The sequence below is a fragment of the Hordeum vulgare genome, chromosome 6H (assembly GCF_904849725.1).
Source record: "Hordeum vulgare subsp. vulgare chromosome 6H, MorexV3_pseudomolecules_assembly, whole genome shotgun sequence".
NCBI classification, from domain to species: Eukaryota; Viridiplantae; Streptophyta; class Magnoliopsida; order Poales; family Poaceae; genus Hordeum; species Hordeum vulgare.
In genome coordinates, this window is record NC_058523.1 from 453,552,715 (window position 1) to 453,573,233 (window position 20,519).

The window sequence follows — 20,519 nt, forward strand, 5'->3', positions numbered from 1 at the left end:
CCACACCACCCCTCCTAGTCCATGGATATTTTACCCACCTTAGAGCATCTATAGCCATACTTTGTAAATATGATACCTTAAACGTTCATGGACACGTCCGATCATTGACCGGACGTCTTAGTTTTAACCCTTATTTGTCCTTCCGTGCAGCCATATTTTGTACAAATCCAACAACCCAAACATCAATCGTTTAACACCGTGCAACCCCCCGAGTCCGAGCGAACCATTGGATGAGTAACCCTTTCCGAGTTGTTAGCGATTCCTATGCGCAACATCGCCGCATCACCAAAGTTGTTTCCACCCAAATTGACAAAGTGTTTTATCATCGAAAGATCGAGACACCAACTGAATCGGATTGTCGGGTGGATCTCAAAAGAAGAAGAAACACCAACGTGAACAATGGCTAATAAGCCATATGATGTTTCTGAAAAGGAATGTAAGCCCTTAAAATTTAGAACGCATCACCATCTAAATATGGCCCCATTCCCATGCTCCCATTTTCACTGCTTAGGTGACCAACTTCTCTATCACCAAATTTCATGTGGTTTTGCTCACCCGAAGCAACATGCAATCAAATCTAAAGAAAGAAAATAAGGAAATAAAAGCAAGCTAAAGGAGAAGAAAAGGTTACATCGCATTAGCAAAAGCAAATTGCTTTAGAATGCATAATCAAAGCCTGGTGATGATTTCTTCAAAAGGCACGCATGATGGTGGTAGTAGTGGTGGGCCATCGGATGATCCAGCTCTTACGTCACGATGACGCCGTGCAAGTATATACGCACGGCACGTATTAATCCCAGTTTCTTGTATTACGAACCAGTACAAAATCAACCAAATGACGTGCATATGTACGCATATTTGCATAGCACTTCTCACTGGCTCTTGATCACTGATCAGTGGAGTGCTGTCGCATACATACATACATGCCATAGTAGAAGTACAGTTTTGGTTAAAAAAAAAACTGTTAGATAGTAGAGGTACTCGTGCTACTTGGCCTTGTATTTGACCTGACTTTCATTCCTTCAATTTGTATGTGCATTCTAAACGACCAGCCCGTTTCACTTTCAGTTTTACTCCAACAATGAAATCAAATGAGCAACCCAAACGTTTGGTTGAAAACTTCTCCAAGTTGAAATGCTTGATCTCGCGCGTCCGATGGGATCACCGTGGATCTTGGCCTTCTATTCAGAACTGGACGCCTGATGATGATCCGATCTGGACTGCGGGTAGGAGGAGGGTCCCATCGCCACGTCCCCCTCCGTTTCGTAGAGTTGGCCCGGGTAGCCTATTTGGTCGTGTGGGCCCACCTGGGGCTGGGATTCCCCCGCGGGCCCCCACAGGCCGAGCTCCTTCTCCAAATCCTCCAACCACCAATCTGTTCCCTCCTCCTCCGGGCTGGCCTTGGTCGTACTCCTACATGGCACTGTTGCATCGCCTTGTTGTTGTTGTAGGCGCGCGGTGTCGTCGTCGATGATGCTCCAGATGTCGGCGTCCATGTCGATGTAGTCCGGCAGCTCGAGCAGCTCCTCCGCTCCCCCGCCGCACGTCGTCGGGGAGGAGGACGAGCAGGAAGACGTCGGCATTGGCGCCGCAGTCGCGAGCGCCTCCGTGGGCGCGGCGTCGGCCAGCATGTCCAGGATGTCCATGACTGGCTCGAGCTCCAGCTCCAGCTCGAGCGGGGATGGCAAGTCCGTCGTGTCGGGCTCGTTGCTCGTGCCGCACTGCTCGCCGGCGCCGCCTCCATTGGATCCCTCGCTGGTCGTCATCGACGAGGACGCCGAAGACAGCGAAGGGACGGGCGTGTCGGGGTCTCCGTCGGCCGCCTCGCCCTTGCTCTGGCCAACGCCTGGGCCTGGCTTCTGCTCCGAGGCCTTCTTCTTCAGGTGCGTGTTCCAGACGTTCTTGATCTCGTTGTCCGTCCTCCCGGGCAGGCACGCCGCGATCTTGGACCACCTGGACAACAGACAACAAAATCCGATCAGAACTCGAAACCAATCGATCGATCGATCAGCCCCCCTAGCCGAATGCATGCAGATCAAGCTCACTTGTTGCCGAGCAAGCCGTGCAGCTTGATGACGGTGGCCTCCTCGTCGGCGGTGAAGTTGCCGCGCCTGAGGTCGGGGCGCAGGTAGTTGATCCACCGGAGCCGGCAGCTCTTCCCGCAGCGCAGCAGGCCCGCCTGCCTCGGCAGGGCGCGCCAGTTGGCGTGGCCGTGCTTCTGGATGTAGGCGATGAGGCGCATGTCCTCCTGCGGCGTCCATGAGCCCCTGTTGAGCCCGACCTTGGCGCAGCACGGTGCCCTGCCCCGCCCCATATCGGCCGCCCGAGACCACTCTGCTGTCTGCTCGCTCGTTCTAGCTCGATTTGGCCGAGTCCAGGAGGCGGTGGGAAGCATGGATCGGGGGCGGGCGCGGCCGGTATATATGTGCGGTGCAACTACAACTCGTGGCAGTGGCAGGGCGACAGGTGACAGGCCCAGGAGCTGGGAGGCCCTACGTACGTCTATCCTCCTACCTCCGAGACTATTGCGTTTACCTACCAAGTACCAAACCCCTGTCCCAGGAGAGCAAAATGTCCCTCCCTCCCTCCGCCTCCTGGGGCCGGCCGCCCATCCGTTCGTGGCCCGGGTTTCCTCTGGGATCCATGATGCGATGCAGGGTCTACCCCTCGCTGCTCTCTTGTTAATCAGGATGTGCACCCGGCACTGATGGGCAGCGCATGCACCGGGCCAGCTTACACGTACACTTGCTTAAAAATCACTGAATCACGATGATGTTTTCTGCAGCCCTTTTTCTACCCGGGCCAGAAAAAAGCTTGAGGGCGCTTTTTGGAGTGGTTGTGGGAAATTAGAAATGATTGCGCTTTTCCGGGATCAAATGAAATGGATCTTGTTTGTTATGAGCACATCCCTTTGTTATTTTCAATCATATCCGTCGGTTTGCAACTTAACTTAGAACTACCTCTTTCTCTTAGTGGGAGAGAGTTACTCCTATATCTTTGTGTCCGTTAATTAATCTGTTCAGGACCTAATCAAACAAGGGGGTTGCTACACATCCACCGGCGGATGTTTAGTAAACATCCGCAACCTCAACGACCGTTGGATGTATCGATGCAGCCGTCCGGTCCGATCTACGTCCCCGTATCCAATAGTTTCTGAAACACAGGTCGAGTTGCAGAAACAATAGCCGCGTTGTGAAAATAATGATCGTGCTTCAAAAAAAAATCCTGAAACAACGATCACGTTGCAGAAAATAATTTACGTAACTCCTGAAACAATGACTGAGTTGCAGAAACCACGACCCTGTTGCAGAAATGTTGCAAGCCAGTTGCGGAGCTGCCCGACGACGGAGGGCGACGCCCAGGCCGGCGGCGGAGGGCCGTGGGGCAGGCCAACGGGGCGGGGTCGTGGCATGGGGCGGCGGAGGGCGAGGTCGTCGGGGCCGCAGCAGGCCGACGGCGGAGGGGCGTCGGGGCCGCAGCAGGCCGGTGGCGGCGAGGTCGTCGACGCCGCAGCAGGCCGACGGCGGAGGGGCGTCGGGGCCGCAGCAGGCCGCCGGCGGCGAGGTCGTCGGCGCCGCAGCAGGCCGACGGCGGAGGGGCGTCGGGGCCGCAGCAGGCCGGCGACGGCGAGGTCGTCGGGGCCGCAGCAGGCCGACGGCGGAGGGGCGACGGGGCCGCAGCAGGCCGGCGGCGGCGAGGTCGGCGGTGCCGTAGCAGGCCGACGACGGAGGGGCGACGGGGCCGCAGCAGGCCGGCGGCGGCGAGGTCGTTGGGGCCGAGGCGGAGGCGAAGGCACGTACTAGGCAGTTTTCTGAAACACCTGCCCAGTTTCTGAAACACCGATCCAGTTTCGAGATTCAACGGACAAGCGGGCGGCGAATGAATCGCGTGGATCGGCCGGTGAAAGATAATCTTTTCCCATCAAACAATCTGAACTTTGGGTCCATCTTGTTGAATGAGTTAAATTTAGTGCGTGGAATGGGGTTCCACTTATACTAGGTACAGCTAGCGGCCGCCATAGCCGATCAACTTTGTCGTTGTCTTCAGAAATTGTGTTGAATAAGGTGACTGAATTCATACTTTTGGTGATGATTCCCTGGGTCTGCGGTGTGACCTCATTGCCGTTTTCTCCTTTTTAGTTGTGCAAGTAGGATCCTTAATCTGACGTACGGTTGTTTAGGTTGTCTGATTTGTATGTGTAAGCTCATTTGGTTTAGCTGCGAGCTGACTAAGCTCGTGTGAAACCAGGGTCTGCTTGGGGTGAAAGCTTGGAACAAAAGGGAAAATTTGACTGCTGAACTATTATGGAGCTCTCCTGATCAACATGAGTTAACAAGAAGAGAGATCAACGCGTAAGCACTTTGCTTGAAAACAAATCTATTTCGACACTACATGATATGTTTCTTTTCGAGGAATTAGACATCCCAACAGTACTATATTGTTAGTTCTAAGCCTCTTCGTTTGTGATTAGACCCTATGTCATGCTATGTATTTAAGGATACAAAGAGGATGGTTTTGCGGCGCCTTATACAGTATTCCCTCCGTTCCTAAATATAACTCTTTTTTAAAGGTTTCATTAAGAAACTGTATACGAATATATATAGACATATTTTATACTCCCTTCGTTCCTAAATATAATTTTTTAGAGATTTCACTAGGGGACTACATACGGAGCAAAATGAATGAATCTACACTTTAAAGTATGTCTATATACATCCGTATGTAGTCCCCTAGTAAAACCTCTAAAAAACTTATAGTATTTAGAACGGAGGTACTAGTATATATTCACTTATTTTGCTCTATATGTAGCCCCTAATAAAATCACTAAAAAAAGATTTATATTTAAAAAACGAAGGGAGTACAAAGTTAGTGTTATAGTTAGGGGTGGACTAGTTTTGAGGGATAAACGGGACACCACTTGCATCCGTACATGAATTCAACTTATGCAGTAGTCCATCTCAAAGAAAAGACCGATGCTGAATATGCTTACAGGATTATGTGATGAATGACTATCTGAACTGCAAGGATATGAAGTTTGTATCACAAATATGCAAAATGTTATCTGATCTCTCGAATAAGTGAGTGTTGTTGGGCTGGCTAGAGGAGTATGTGCGAGGTGCTAGTGGTTTTTTTTAATCAATCAAACAGTGTAGCCTCTTGAAAAGGCTTTACACATATGTCTGCTGATAGTGAGATTAGCTTTTGTTGTTATTAACAAAAAAAAGATATAAATAATATTCTAACTCTTGCACCTGTATTTTTTTTTCCAGAAATAGCTAATGCTTACTTGGAAGTGTACATCTATTGATGCAGAGGTCATGAGACAAATATCTTCCACTACAAATATACTACTCACACACCATTCAAGCAAGTGGGAGAAAATAAACTGCCTACTCATGTTTTAAGTGATTTTAAGCAAGTTGATATGATAGTTTAGAATACTCCAATGATCATTGACCTTCCCCTTTAGCACTTAATAGCATGCATACTTTTTTAGGAGCTCTGCCTGCCTAATTCCACAACTCTAGCTACCTACTGGCCTACTTGATTGTCATATCATACTGCCAAAAGCTAGGTCACCACCACTCTCCACATTTCTCCCGATTATTATCTACAAAGATGAACTCGGCAATAAACTGAAGAATTGAGTCATGGAACCTTACTATTGTAGTAAATACAACAAGGCTGGTAACAAAAAAAAAGAACATTTCATTTATGAAATGAAATTATCGTAAAGGGATTGTCTATATATTTTCAAGTTGTCTAATTTCTTCTTTATATCTCATTTACCTTTTCTAAGCCTTTGGATCAACATTCAACCATCCCCATTCCAACACTTTTGTGTTCGAAAAGGAGGATAACCCCCGACCGCTGCATCTCTTGATACACACAACCATATTATTAAAAAAGCAGGTTCATTCCTCTAGCCTCCCAACCCTAGCCGCCCCCGGCCTCACTCCCTCCCCCTCCCTTCCTCGCCGCCGCGTGAGGCAGCCGCCGGGCAAGCCCGGGGCGCCAAGGATCGTGGCGACGGGGTCTTGGCTGCCCTGCCTCTACGTGGGGAACCCCGGATCTGGAGCTGCGGCTTCATGGACGAGGCACGACAAGCTAGCAGCCGTGCGGGCGGTGGATCAGGCGTCCTGTCCGCGCGGGCGGCGGGATCCGGTGGTCGTTGGCGGCCGGCGACGGCTTCTGCGGTGGTCGGTGCGCACGATCTGGCGCATCCCCTCGTCCCCTGTTCGGCGTGCGAGCTAGCCTGGTCGGGCCGCGCTTCCTTGGGTCGCCGGTTCTGTACAGGAGGCGCTGCTGGTGGCGGTGATCTAGTTCGGGCGAAATCCCTGGCCGGCCATGGCCGGTTGCGTCGACGGCGACGCCTGAGGGCGCCGTTCCCCTCCTTGGAGGCGTCGGTATGGACTGATCCCCTCACTTCCCCTTCCCCTAGGTCTCCCGGACGAAAGCCCTAACTTTGTTGGGCGGCGGCGGCGCTCACGACGTCGTTCCCTTCTTGAAGGCGCCGCTTTGGGAACCTTGGGGCTGGCTGGCGCTTGTGGGTGGTGGGCGACGGCGGTGGTGCGGCCCTATCCTAGCATGGATCTGCGTACGCTGCTTGGAGATGGACTCGCATAGGTGGAGGTCGTCGTTTGGCGTCATGGTGGCGTCGATGGCGGAGGCACCTGTCAAGGCTGGCACCTCAATCTGCTCTGAAGATGATGGCGGCGACACATGTGAGTGCGTCAGACCGGTTTGTGCCCCGGACCCGGTATGTGGCTCGATCGGGGCCTCCGGCTTTAGATGTTAGGCTTAGGTGAGAGGTCTGGGTATTTGGCCCAGCTTGCACCCCTTCATCATATGGATAGGAGTAGTGGCAGATGTTACCAAGATGGCGGATTCAGACATACTGTTGTACTACTTTGTAAGGTCCTCAGAAATAATCAATAAAATGGTCGCATGCATCTCCCAGATGTAGAGACCGGGGGTCATCCTCCTTTTCTAAAAAATAAATAAAAAATCAGGTTCATAACAAAGTCTCAAACAAAATTGAAAATCTCATAAAAGAGTTGCCACAACCGGCATAAATAGGGTAAAATGACTAAGCCCCTATCCTATTACTCGACTGCCATCCAAACCAGTTGTAGATATCCCATACAAGCATCTCCCATCGGTTGCATCCAATATCCATAAGTCTCCTATGGTCCGTATGGCTGAGAACGACCACGTGCGGATCCAAGCAGACGCCCTAAAGATAACCTGCAAAAAAATTATAATGTATTGTCTGTTAAAGGCAACGTCATTTCGACAATTCCACATGGCCCAAAGTAATTCACACTCCAATTCAAATATGTGCGTCAATCTTGGGCTCTATACTAGTTAACCATGTCCCAAATAAGTCTAAAATCGTTATGGGAGGCGACACATTAAATACGTCGTGAATGGTCTGTCACAATAGCCTAGCAAATGGACAGTGTAAAAAAAGGTGTTGAATTGTTTTGTCTTGATCACAAGAACAACATCCCTGACTACCCTCCCACCTGTACTTTGCCAAATTATACCCATTCCAATGTATTCCTTCAATACTATAATATTAGACTAAATAGTGTGGAACTTAATGTGTCTAAGATTTAAAAACTCTACGCAACTAAAATTAGCATAAGTTTTTTGTAGATCTTTTATAATCGAGAAGCACAACACATTGGAAGCAATAGAAATATGTTAGAAGTTCCTAATAGAAGAAAAACAATTGCATCTAACTTGTTTGGCTCTATTTTTACCAATGAATCACTAGTAAAATTTCCTAATAACTCATGAACATATCATCATAATCCTACCTAAACAATCCATATGTCATCGTTATTATGATTAAAATGTCGGAAACTTATCATAAAACATAAATCATTATAGTTGTACTTGTACCTCAACATATCATATACAATATGTCATCATAAGTTAATTCTACATAAGGACATAGCTAATAGATACGATATCACAGATGATAGATATTAGAAACTTTATACAAATAGTGGGCCTAACTCACTTGGTTGGAAGAGTGGATGTACTACCCAACGACTGGTTCAAGTCATTATGAATGTGAACTTAGTTACAATTTATACCATAGAGATTCCCATAAAATTTTATTTCAAAACATAAATGGAAACTTTACCTAAATAGTTCATAGCTGATAGATCGTCATAACTGTAGCCATGTAAATAACCACTTATGGGTCACAAAAGCACCGTAAAAGCTAAAAGATCATTGTAATTGTGATTATGCTTTCTGCAACCCATAAATTACAACAAGCATAGACAAAAAGAATTTTTTAAAAGGAGCATAGCCAAAAACATCATAACATGTATATCTTTGTAATTGTGTTGAAGATATTATTGTTAGGCCGTTATGGACGTTCCTAGTGCATCTAGTAATATTGTTAGGTAGTTTAAATTCTGTTAAGATTATCTCTACCTTTCTCCTTGTGCACCAAGTCATTGTATGCGCACAAGGGATAAGACCCTTCCTATCAATAAGTACATGCGACCCTCTCACAAGAGGGCAGGACGCTTCCACCACAATTTCTACATGGTAATTAGAGCTACCTCTTCCCCTAAGTCCTAGGGAGAAAAAGAAATCTCCACGAGAGCTCCGATGGCGTCCTCATCATCAACCCAAGCTATCTCCGGCGGTCTTGGATCCCAATTCAGGAGAAGCTCACCAGAAGAATTATCTCCTCTGGAGGGCATAGATCCTCTCCCACTTCCTTGGCGTCGGCCTCTATGGTTACCTTGATGGTTCCATTGGTGTGCCAGAGAAACTCATCGTCGTCAAGGACAAAGATGGGAAGGATCAGACGATTTCGGATCCATCCTACGAGGCATGGGTGAGACATGACCAGTAGGTCCTTGGGCACATCTTGAACAATCTATCAAGAGATGTGCTCGTCTCAGTGGTCTCCATCCGCACAGCGCACACGCTCTGGACCTCCCTCGGTAATATGTTCGCTTCACAATCCCGTTCACGTATCAATAACATCCGCCTCTCCCTAGCCAATGCTCAGAAAGGGACCCAATGTGCCCCGACGTACTTCTGACGGATGAGGGCACTAGCACATGAACTCGCTGATGCGAGAAAGCCACTGGATGAAGGTGAACTACTCTCCTTCACCATCGTGGGACTGGACCTTGACTACAACTCTGTAGTCTCGGCCCTAGACGCCCGCACGGGGCCGGTCACCGCCGACTTCATCTACGCGTAGGTTTGCAACTTCGATCAGCGCGTGGAGATATTCATGGGAGGCGCCTAGGATGTAGGATTCAAGTCCTCTGCTAACGTTGCTGCTCGCCGTGGAGGGCCACTCCCGTCTCGTGACAAGCCTCGAGACCCGAAGCAATCTGGTGGCGGCTACAGGAAGAAACAAGGCGGCATCGACGGCGGCGGGTGCGGCAGGCGTCCCTTCTACAACAACAACAACAAGGGCGCCCAACCATGAGGTGGTCCATGTGGCCCAGGAGGCCCCGGTGGTCCGCCGAATGGAAACAACTCCAGAAGCAGCGATCCTATCCACTGCCAGATCTGTGGAAACCTTGGCCATAGTGCCAAAGACCATTGGTACAGGTTTTACGATGATGCTCTCGAAGAAAAGGTGGCTGCTGCTGCCCAGTATGGGGTGGACACGAACTGGTATGTCGACAGCGGGGTGACCAGCCACCTCACCGGAGAGCTAGAGAAGCTGATTGTCCCCGAGAAATATCGCTGCCAAGATCAGATACATGGCGCCAACGGGTCAGGTATGAGAATAGATCATATTGGTCAGTTAGTATTGCATACCTCTAGCCGTCCTATTTATCTCAAAAAATCCTTCATTCACCTCATGCTAGAACAAATCTCCTTTCTGTTCATCGCATTGCTTTGGACAATCATGTGTTTCTTGAGTTTCACCCCTTTTTCTTCTTGATTAAGGACCAAGCAACGAGGAGAATTCTCTACAGAGGTAGATGCGTTGGTGGCCTCTATCCATTGATCTCTCGGTTTAGGAGTTCCAAAAAACAAGGTCTTGGTGTCACCACATTATGCTCAGCAAGGTGGCACGATGATACGTCTCAAACGTATCTATAATTTTTTATGGTTTTATGTTGTTATCTTGTCATCTTTGGATGTTTTATGTACCTTTTATATCTTTTTTGGGACTAACTTATTAATTCAGTGCCAAGTGTCAGTTCCTGTTTTTCTGTGTTTTTGGCTCTTTTCAGATCTGATTTTGGAACGGAGCCCAAAGGGAATAAAATCCCCGAAATAAGTTTTTCCCGAACAGAAGAAGATCAGGGGGCTTGTGGGCCAAGCCAGGAGAGCTACAGGGAGCCCACAAGCCCTGTAGCCGCCACCAGGGGGGCGACGGCTAGCAGGCTTGTGGCCTCCCTGGCGCCCCTGACCTAACTCCTTCGCCTATATATTCCCTAAAATACAGAAAAAATCAGGGAATCCACGAAAACACTTTTCCGCCGCTGCAAGCTTCCATTTCCGCGAGATCTCATCTAGAGACCCTTCCCGGTGCCCTGTCGGAGGGGACTCTGGAGTTGGAGGGCTTATACATCAACATCATCGCCCCTCCAATGACTCATGAGTAGTTCACTTCAGACCTACGGGTCCGTAGTTAGTAGCTAGATGGCTTCTTCTCTCTCTTGGATCTTCAATACAAAGTTTTCCATGATCTTCATGGAGATCTATCCGATGTAATCCTCTTTGGCGGTGTGTTTGTCGAGATCCGATGAATTGTGGATTTGTTATCAGATTATCTATGATATATATTTGAGTCTTTGCTGATTTCTTATATGCTTGATTTGATATCCTTGTAAGTCTCTCTGAGTCTTGGGTTTTGTTTGGCCAACTAGATCTATGATTCTTGCAATGGGATAAGTGCTTGGTTTGGGGTTCTTACCGTGTGGTGACCTTTCGCAGTGACAGTAGGGGCAGCAAGTCACACATCGTGTAGTTGCCATCAAGGGTAACATGGTGGGATTTGTCGTAGATATGAGATTGTCCATCTACATCATGTCATTTTGGTTAAGGCGTTACTCTGTTCTTTTGGACTTAATACACTAGATGCATGCTGGATAGTGGTCGACGTGTGGAGTAATAGTATTAGATGCAGAAAGTATTGGTCTACTTGGTTTGGACGAGATGCCTATAGATATAATCATTGCCATAGATGACGTCACGACTTTGCGCGGTTCTATCAATTGCTCGACAGTAATTTGTTCACCCACCGTCTACTTGCTTTCATGAGAGAAGCCACTAGTAAACACTATGGCCCCCGGGTCTATTCACACCTATCGTTTCCACTTTCGCTTTTACTTCGCTTTGTTACTTTGTTGCTTTCAGTTCTCACTTGGCAAACAATCTATAAGGGATTGACAACCCCTTCATAGCGTTCGGAGCAAGCTTTTTGTGTTTGTGCAGGCACTTGAGATACTCCTTCACTGGATCGATACCTTGGTTCTCAAACTGAGGGAAATACTTACCACCGCTGCGCTACATCACCCTTTCCGCTTCGAGGGAACACCAACGCAAGGCTCCAAGGCCATGGGGAAATCCTTTCATATTTTCCTAGGAAGTCCCTTAAGGCGTAGCCGTAGCAGAAGGATTCCTGGTGCCGTTGCTGAGGAGTATCAAGACAAGAACAGTCTCCCGTCAGCACGTTTCTGGCGCCGTTGGAAGGTCTTTTGTTGCAGTAGCACACGACCGCTGAGGGCATCCTACTTTTCCTATTGTTCAACGCGTGCTTAGGAAAAATAAGCTCATGTTTGTTGGTGAGACTAGTAATGAAACAGTTTGTGATTCATGTCAGAAAGGCAAAAGTCATTAATTACCTTACCGTGTGTCCACTAGTGTTTCTTCCAAACCATTAGAACTCATTTTTTTCTGATGTATGGGGAAAGCGTCTCTCTCTGTTGGTAGATACACATACTATGTAAGCTTCATTGATGATTATAGCAAGTATACATGGATCTATCTTATCAAAAATAAGTCTGATGTCTTTCAAGTTTTCCAAAACTTCCAAGCACTTGTTGAATGAAAGTTCAATAGCAAAATAATCTCAGTTCAATCAGACTAGGTGGTGAGTATGAAAAACTTAACCCATTTTTTAAAAAATTGGGAATTTCTCACCATTTCTTGTGCGCTCATGCCCACCAACAAAATTGTTGTGCTGAACACAAACACAAACATATAGTTTAAGTTGTCCCTTCACTTCTTGCAAATGCATCCATGCCATTAAAATTCTAGGATGAAGCTTTTATTATTGCTACTCATCTCATCACTATTTTTCCTAGTCCAGTTATTAACCTTGTGACACCCACTGAAAGACTCTTGCATATCAAACCAAATTATGCCTCTCTTAGAGTTTTTGGCTGTGCCTGCTGGCCCAACCAACGACCCTAAAATTCCAAAAAACTCTCCTTTAGGTGCCAATTGTTGGGGAACGTTGCATGGGGAACAAAATTTTTCCTACGCACACATAACATCTATCCATGGTGATAACCATCTACCAGAGGAGAGATAGGATCTACATACCCTTGTAGATCGCTAAGCGGGAAGCGTTAATAAATGCCCATGATGTAGTCAAGCGTCTTCGCTATCCAAATCACAAGCTGTCCCGAGACACTCTCCGGTCAATAACCAATAGCGGACCTGGATGTCCATATTGGCTCCTACATATTGTACGAAGATCTTTATCGGTTGAAACTTTATGTCAAGTATTCAGTTAATCCCGTATATTATCCCCCTTGTCCTTCGGTATGTTACTTGCCCGAGATTCGATCGTCGGTATCTCTATACCTTGTACAATCTCGTTGCTAGCAAGTCTCTTTACTCGTTCCGTAATACAAAATCCTGTGACTAACTCTTTGGTCACATTGCTTGCAAGGCTTGTTGTGATGTTGTATTATCGAGTGGGCCCAGAGATACCTCTCTGTCACACGGAGTGACTAATCCCAATCTTGATCCATGCTAACTTAACAGACACCTTCGGAGATACCTGTAGAGTACCTTTATAGTCATCTAGTTACGTTGCGACATTTGATACACACAAGGAATTCTCCCGGTGTCAGTGAGTTACATGATGTCATGTTCATAGGAACATATACTTGACATGCAGAAAACAGTAGCAATAAACTGACACGATCACATGCTACGTTCATAGTTTGGGTCTTGTCCATCACATCATTCTCCTAATGATGTGATCCCGTTATCAAGTGACAACTCTTGTCAATGGTCAGGAAACCTTGACCATCTTTGATCAACGAGCTAATCCATTAGTGGCTTACTAGGGACAGTGTGTTGTCTATGTATCCACACATGTATTTGAGTTTCCAATCAATACAATTCTAGCATGGATAATAAACGATTATCTTGAACAAGGAAATATAATAATAACTATTTTATTATTGCCTCTAGGGCATATTTCCAACAGTCTCCCACTTGCACTAGAGTCAATAATCTAGCTCACATCACTATGTGATTTACATTGTAATGAACCTAAGACCCATACAGTTCTGGTGTTAATCATGTTTTGCTCGTGGAAGAGGTTTAGTCAATGGGTCTGCAACATTCGGATCCGTGCGCACTTTGCAAATACTTATGTCCTCCTCCTTGATGTAATCGCGGATGGAATTGAAACGTCGCTTTATGTGTCTGGTCCTCTTGTGAAACCTTGGTTCCTTGGCTAGAGCAATGACACTAGTGTTGTCATAGAACAAAGTCATTGGATCTAGTGCACTGGGCACAACTCCAAGATTTTTCATGAACTCCTTCATCCATACACCTTCTTTAGCTGCTTCCGAGGCAGCTAAGTACTCCGCTTCGCATGATGCCACTGTTGGGGAACGTTGCATGGGAAACAAAAAAATTCCTACGCACACAAAGACCTATCATGGTGATGATCATCTACGAGAGAGAGATCATATCCACATACCCTTGTAGATCGATAAGCGGGAAGCGTTAAGAAACGCGATAGATGTAGTGGAACGTCTTCGCGATCCAAATTGCTGCCGTCCCACGATCCTTCCCGATCTAGCACCGAACGGACGGCACCTCCGCGTTCAGCACACGTACAACTTGATGACGATCTCCGCCTTCTTGATCTAGCAAGAGAGACGAAGAGGTAGCTGAATTCTCCGGAAGCACGACGGCGTGGCGGTGATGATGGTGGGGCTACTCCGACAGGGCTTCGTCATGCCGTACCGATCTAGCTACGAGGTTTCACGAAGTGGTGGAGGGAGAGAGGTTTGCACAAAGGTTTGAGTTGCAAAACCCCTAAAACCCTCCACTATATATAGGAGGAACCAAGGGGTGGTTGGCTTGTCTCCTACTCCAAGGAGGATCTTTGGCCGAGGCAAGGAGGGAGGAGTCCTCCCCCAATTCGGTTTGGTGGAGGACTCCTTCCTATCTTGTCCACCTCCTTCTCTTTTTTCCTTTTTTCCTTCGTTATTATTGCTTTGGCGGAAATAGCCTTATTGGGCTGGCCTCACCAGCCCACTAAGGGCTGGTGCGCCACCCATGGGCCGATTTTGTTCTCTCCCGGGTGGGTGGCCCCTCCTGGTAAAATCCTGGAACACATTCGTCACTCCCGATACTTTACCGATAATGCCAGAAATCTTTCCGGAAGCCAAATGCAACAATCCTATATATCAAACTTTGTTTCCGGACCATTCCGGAGACACTCGTGATGTCCGGGATCTCATCCGGGACTCCGTACAACATTCGGTTACCAACATCAATAATTCAACTATACCGAAAACGTCACCGAACCTTCAGTGTGCAGACCTTGCGGGTTCGAGAACTATGTAGACATGGACGAGACACTCTCCGGTCAATATCCAATAGCGGGACCTGGATGTACATATTGGATCCTACATATTCTACGAAGATCTTATCAGTTGAACCTCTATGTCAAGGATTCACACAATCCCGTATATCATTCCCTTTGTCCTTCGGTATGTTACTTGCCCGAGATTCAATCATCGGTATCGCCGTACCTATTTCAATCTCGTTACTGGCAAGTATCTTTACTCGTTCCGTAATACAAGGTCCAGTTGCTAACTCTTTAGTCACATTGCTTGCAAGGCTTGTTCGTGATGTTGTATTACCGAGTGGGCCCCGAGATACCTCTCCGTCACACGGACTGACAAATCCAGTCTTGATCCATGCTAACTTAATGGACACCTTCGGAGATGTCTATAGAGTACCTTTATATTCACCCAGTAATGTTGCGACGTTTGATACACACAAGGCATTCCTCCAGTGTTACTGAGTTACATGATCTCAAGGTCATAGGAATGTATACTTGACATGCAGAAAACAGTAGCAATAAAATGACATGATCATATGCTACGTTTATTGCTTGGGTCTTGTCCATCACATCATTCTCCTAATGATGTGATCCCGTCATCAAGGGAAAACACTTGTCTATGGCTAGGAAACCTTAACCATCCATGACCAATAGGCTAATCAACTAGAGGCTCACTAGGGACATTGTTTTGTCTATATATCCACACATGCATTTATGTTTCCATTCAATACAATTATAGCATGGATAATAAACGATTATCTTGAAACAGTAAATATAATAATAACTATTTTATTATTGCCTCTAGGGAATATTTCCAACAAAATCAGCTACCACGCTTTGCTTGGAACTGCACCAGCTTACCGCACCCCCATTGAGAATAAATACGTATCCAGTTTGAGACTTAAGAGTCATCCGGATCAGTGTCAAAGCTTGCATCAACGTAACCCTTTACGCCGAGCTCTTTATCACCTCCATACACGAGAAACATTTCCTTAGTCCTTTTCAGGTACTTCAGAATATTCTTGACCGCTGTCCAGTGTTCCATTCCTAGATCACTTTGAAACCTTCACGCCATACTTATGGCAAGGCTGACATTAAGTCTTGTGCACAACATTGCATACATGATAGAGCCTATGGCTGAAGCATATGGGATGACACTCATATTTTCTCTATCTTCTACAGTCACTAGGCATTGAGTCTTACTCAACTTCATACCTTGTTACACAGGCAAGAACCCTTTATTGGACTGTTCCATTTTGAACTTCGTCAAAACTTTATCAAGGTATGTGCTCTGTGAAAGTCCTATTAATCGTCTTGATCTATCTCTACAAATCTTGATGCCTAATATGCAAGCAGCTTCTCCTAGGTACTTCATTGAAAAACTTTTATTCAAATAATCCTTTACGCTTCCCAAAAGTTCTATATCATTTCCAATCAACAATATGTCAACCACCTATAATATTAGAAACGCTATAGAGCTCCCACTCACTTTCTTGTAAATACAAGCTTTTGCATAAACTTGTATAAACCCAAACGCCTTGTTCACCTCATCAAAGCGTTGATTCCAACTCTGAGATGCTTGCACTAGTCCATAAATGGATCACTGGAGTTTGCATACTTTGTCACCATTCTCTGACAAAACCTTCTAGTTGTATCATATACAACTCTTCCTGAAGGAAACCGTTAAGGAACGTTGTTTTTACATCCATCTGCCAAATTTCATAATCGAAAAATGCAGCTATTGCTAACATGATTCCGACGGACTTGAGCATCGCTACGGGTGAGAAAGTCTTATCATAGTCAACTCCTTGAACTTATGAAAACCACTTTGCCACAAGTCGAGCTTTATAGACGGTAATATTACCGTCCGCGTTTGTCTTCTTCTTAAAGATCCATTTATTCTAAATGGCCTTTTGCCCTTCAGGTAATACTTCCAAAGTCCACACTTTGTTTTCATACATGGATCCTATCTCGGATTTCATGGTCTCTAACCATTTGTTGGAATCCGAGCCCACCATCGCTTCTCCATAGCTCATAGGTTCATTGTTGTCCAACAACATGATTGATAAGACATGGTTACTATACCACTCAGGAATAGTACGTGCCATTGTCGACCTATGAGGTTCGATAGCAACTTGATCTAAAGCTACATGATCATCATCAACAACTTCCTCTTCAACTATGCAGGCTCCACAGAAACATCTTTGTGCACTGCGCCACTTGTTGGTTGAAGTAAAGGTTCTATAACCTCATCAAGTTCTATCTTCCTCCCACTCAATTCTTTTGAGAGAAACTCTTTCTCAAGAAAAGGTACGTTTTTAGCGACAAACACTTTGCCTTCGGATCTGAGATAGAGGGTGTACCCAACTGTGTCTTTTGGTATCCTATGAAGACACATTTCTTTGCTTTTGGTTCCAGCTTTTCAGCCTGAAGCTTTTTTGACATAAGCATCACATCCCCAAATTTTAAGAAATGACAACTTTAGTTTCTTGCCAAACCACAGTTCATATGGCGTCATCTCAACGGATTTTGATGGTGCCGTATTTAAAGTGAATGCAGCTGTCTCTAATGCATAACCCCAAAATTATAATGGCAAATCGGTGAGAGACATCATAGAATGCACCATATCCAATAAATAAGATTATGATGTTCGGACACACCATATTACGTTGTGGTGTTCCACGCGGATATAATTGTGAAACAATTCCACATTGTCTTAACTCAGATATTCTCCTCCTTGATCTGATCGTAGGAATTTAATCTTCTTGTTATGATGATTCTCAACTTCACTCTGAAATTGCTTGAACTTTTCAAACGTTTCAGACATGTGTTTCATCAAGTAAATATAACAATATCTACTCAAATCATCGGTGAAGGTGAGAAAATAACGATAACCACCACGCGCCTCTATGCTCATTGGTCCGCACACATCAGTATGTATGATCTCCAATAAGTCATTTGCGTGCTCCATTCTTCCGGAGAACGGAGTCCTAGTCATCTTGCCCATGATACATGGTTCACATGTGTCAAGTGATTCAAAAATCAAGTGACTCCAAAAGTCCATCACCATGGAGTTTCTTCATGCGTTTTATACCAATATGACCTAAGCGGCAGTGACACAAGAAAGTGGTACTATCATGATTAACTCTACATCTTTTGGCATCAATGTTATGAACGTGTGTGTCATCACTATCGAGATTCAATAACAAACCCTTCACATTGTGTGCATGACCAGAAAAGATATTAATCGTATAAATAGGACAACCATTATTCTCCGATTTAAATGAGTAACCGTCTCGCAATAAACAAGATCCAGATAAAATGTTCATGCTTAATGCTGGCACTAAATAACAATTATTCAGGTTCATCACTAATCTCGATGGTAATTGAAGTGAGAGCGTGCCGACGGCGGTCGCATCAACCTTGGAACCATTTCCCACATGCATTGTCACTTCGTCCTTCGCCAACCTTCTTCTATTCCGTAGTTCCTGCTTTGAGTTGCAAGTGTGAGCAACCGAACCGGTATCAAATACTCAGGCACAACTACGAGAGTTGGTTAGGTACACATCAATAACATGTATATCATATATACCTTGCTTGGCGTTGGCCGCCTTCTTCTGTGCTAGGTACTTGGAGCAGTTCCGCTTCAAGTGGCCAGCCCCCTTGCAATGATATCACTTTGTTTCTGGCTTGGGTCCATCCTTGGTTTCCTTCACGGCAGGGGCAACTAATTTGCCACTCTTCTTGGAGTTACCCTTCTTGCCCTTGCCATTTTTCTTGAAACTGGTGGTCTTATTGAGCATCAACACTTGATATTCTTTCTGGATTTCTGACTCACCGACTTTCAGCATCGCAAAAAGCTCGACGACTAATTTATTCATCCCTTGCATGTTGTAGTTCAACACAAAGCTTTTATAGCTAGATGGAAGTGATTGAAGAACTCTCTAAGTGATTGCCTCTAGAGAGAGAACAATTCCCAACTCAGCCAGACGGTTAGAGTACCCAGACATTCTGAGCACATGCTCACTAACAGACCCATTCTCCTCTATTTTGCAAGCATAGAACTTATCATAGGTTTCATACCTCTCAATCCGGGCATTATTTTCAAAGATAAACTTCAACTCCTGGAACATCTCATGTGCTCCATGATGTTCAAAACGTCTTTGAAGTCCTGGTTCTAAGCCATACAAAATTACACATTGAACTACTGAGTAGTCATCCACACGCAATTGCCATATGTTCATAACATCTTGGGTCGCCGGTTGGGGTGGCATGTCACCTAGCGGTGCATCAAGGACATAGCCCTTTTGGGAAAGCGTGAGAACAATTCTCATATTTCAACCCGAGTCTACAAAGTTACTGCCACCATCTTTCAACTTGTCTTTCTCTAGTAACGCATTAAAATTCAAGGGTGCTACTGTGCGAGCCATTGATCTACAACATGAATGTGCAAATATTACTTAGACTATAGTTCAAGATAAAAAGTTTAGCTAATCATATTACTAAAAACACCCACTCAAATTGACATCCCTCTAGTCACTCGAGTGACACATGATCCAAATTCACCAACCCAAGTCCGATCATCACGTGAGATGAGTTGGCTTCAATGGTGAACATCTCTATGTTGATCATATCTACTATATGACTCATGTTTGAACTGTCGGTCTCTTGTGTTCCGAGGCCATGTCTGTACATGCTAGGCTCGTCAAGTTTAACCAGAGCGTTTCGCGTGTGCAACACTGTCTTACACCAGTTGTATGTGAACGTACAGTCTATCACAGCCAATCATCACGTGGTGTCTCGAAACGACGAACTTTTGGAACGGTGCACACTCGGGAGAACACAATTTTATCTTGAAACTTTAGTGAGGGATCAACTTATAATGCTACCGTCGTACTAAGCAAAATAAGGTGCATAAAAGGATTAACATCACATGCAAATCATAAGTGACATGATATGGTCATGATCTTGTGCTTTTGATCTCCATCTCCAAAGCACCGGATGGATCTCCATCGTCACCGACGCCACACCATGATCTCCATCATTTTGCTGCCATCGAGGTTGTCGCGCCAACTATGATGTTACTACTAAAGCTACTGAACTAGTGATAAAGCAAAGTATCACCAAGCGCCAAAATAATTAAAGACTACCCTATGGCTCCTGCCGGTTGCCGTAGCACAACATGCAAGTCGATATTAAACTATTACAACATGATCATCTCATACATCAAATATATAATATCATGTACTCGGTCATATGATATCACATCATACCCTGCAAAAACAAGTTAGACGTCCTTTAATTTGTTGTTGCATGTTTTACGTGGCTGCTATGGGTATCTAGCAAGAACGATTCTTACCTACACAAAACCACAACAATGATATACAAGTTGCTATTTAACCTTCTCCAAGGACCGCCTCTATTAAATCCGATTCAACTAGAGCAAGAGAAACACACACCCGCCAACCATCTTTATGCAACAAGTTGCATGTCAGTCGATGGAACCGGTCTTTCGCAAGCGTACGAGTAAGGTTGGTCCGGGCCGCTTCATCCAACAATACCGTTGAATCAAGAAAAGACTAAGGAGGTCAGCAATCTGAATATAAACACCCACAAAATCCTTTGTGTTCTACTCAAGATGTCATCTATGCATAGACCTAGCTCTGATACCACTATTGGGGAACAT

General features: G+C 45.7%; 1 protein-coding gene across 1 annotated transcript; it reads right to left on the bottom strand.

Moving 5' to 3' along the window:
* Positions 1 to 823: 823 nt before the first annotated feature.
* Positions 824 to 2,404, bottom strand: LOC123402275 (myb-related protein Zm1-like). The gene is made up of 2 exons (XM_045096175.1): positions 2,046 to 2,404; positions 824 to 1,953 (listed from the first exon to the last, which is right to left on the bottom strand). Exons 1-2 carry the CDS (start codon positions 2,393 to 2,395, stop codon positions 1,182 to 1,184), a joined length of 1,122 nt encoding a protein of 373 aa, XP_044952110.1. The 5' UTR covers positions 2,396 to 2,404; the 3' UTR covers positions 824 to 1,181.
* Positions 2,405 to 20,519: the final 18,115 nt, after the last annotated feature.

Coding starts and splice junctions, on each gene's coding strand:
- LOC123402275 (XM_045096175.1), bottom strand. CDS start 2,395: ATGCTTCCCACCGCCTCCTGGACTCGGCCAAATCGAGCTAGAACGAGC. Junction 1,954..2,045: donor CACGGCTTGCTCGGCAACAA/GTGAGCTTGATC, acceptor TCTGTTGTCCAG/GTGGTCCAAGATCGCGGCGT.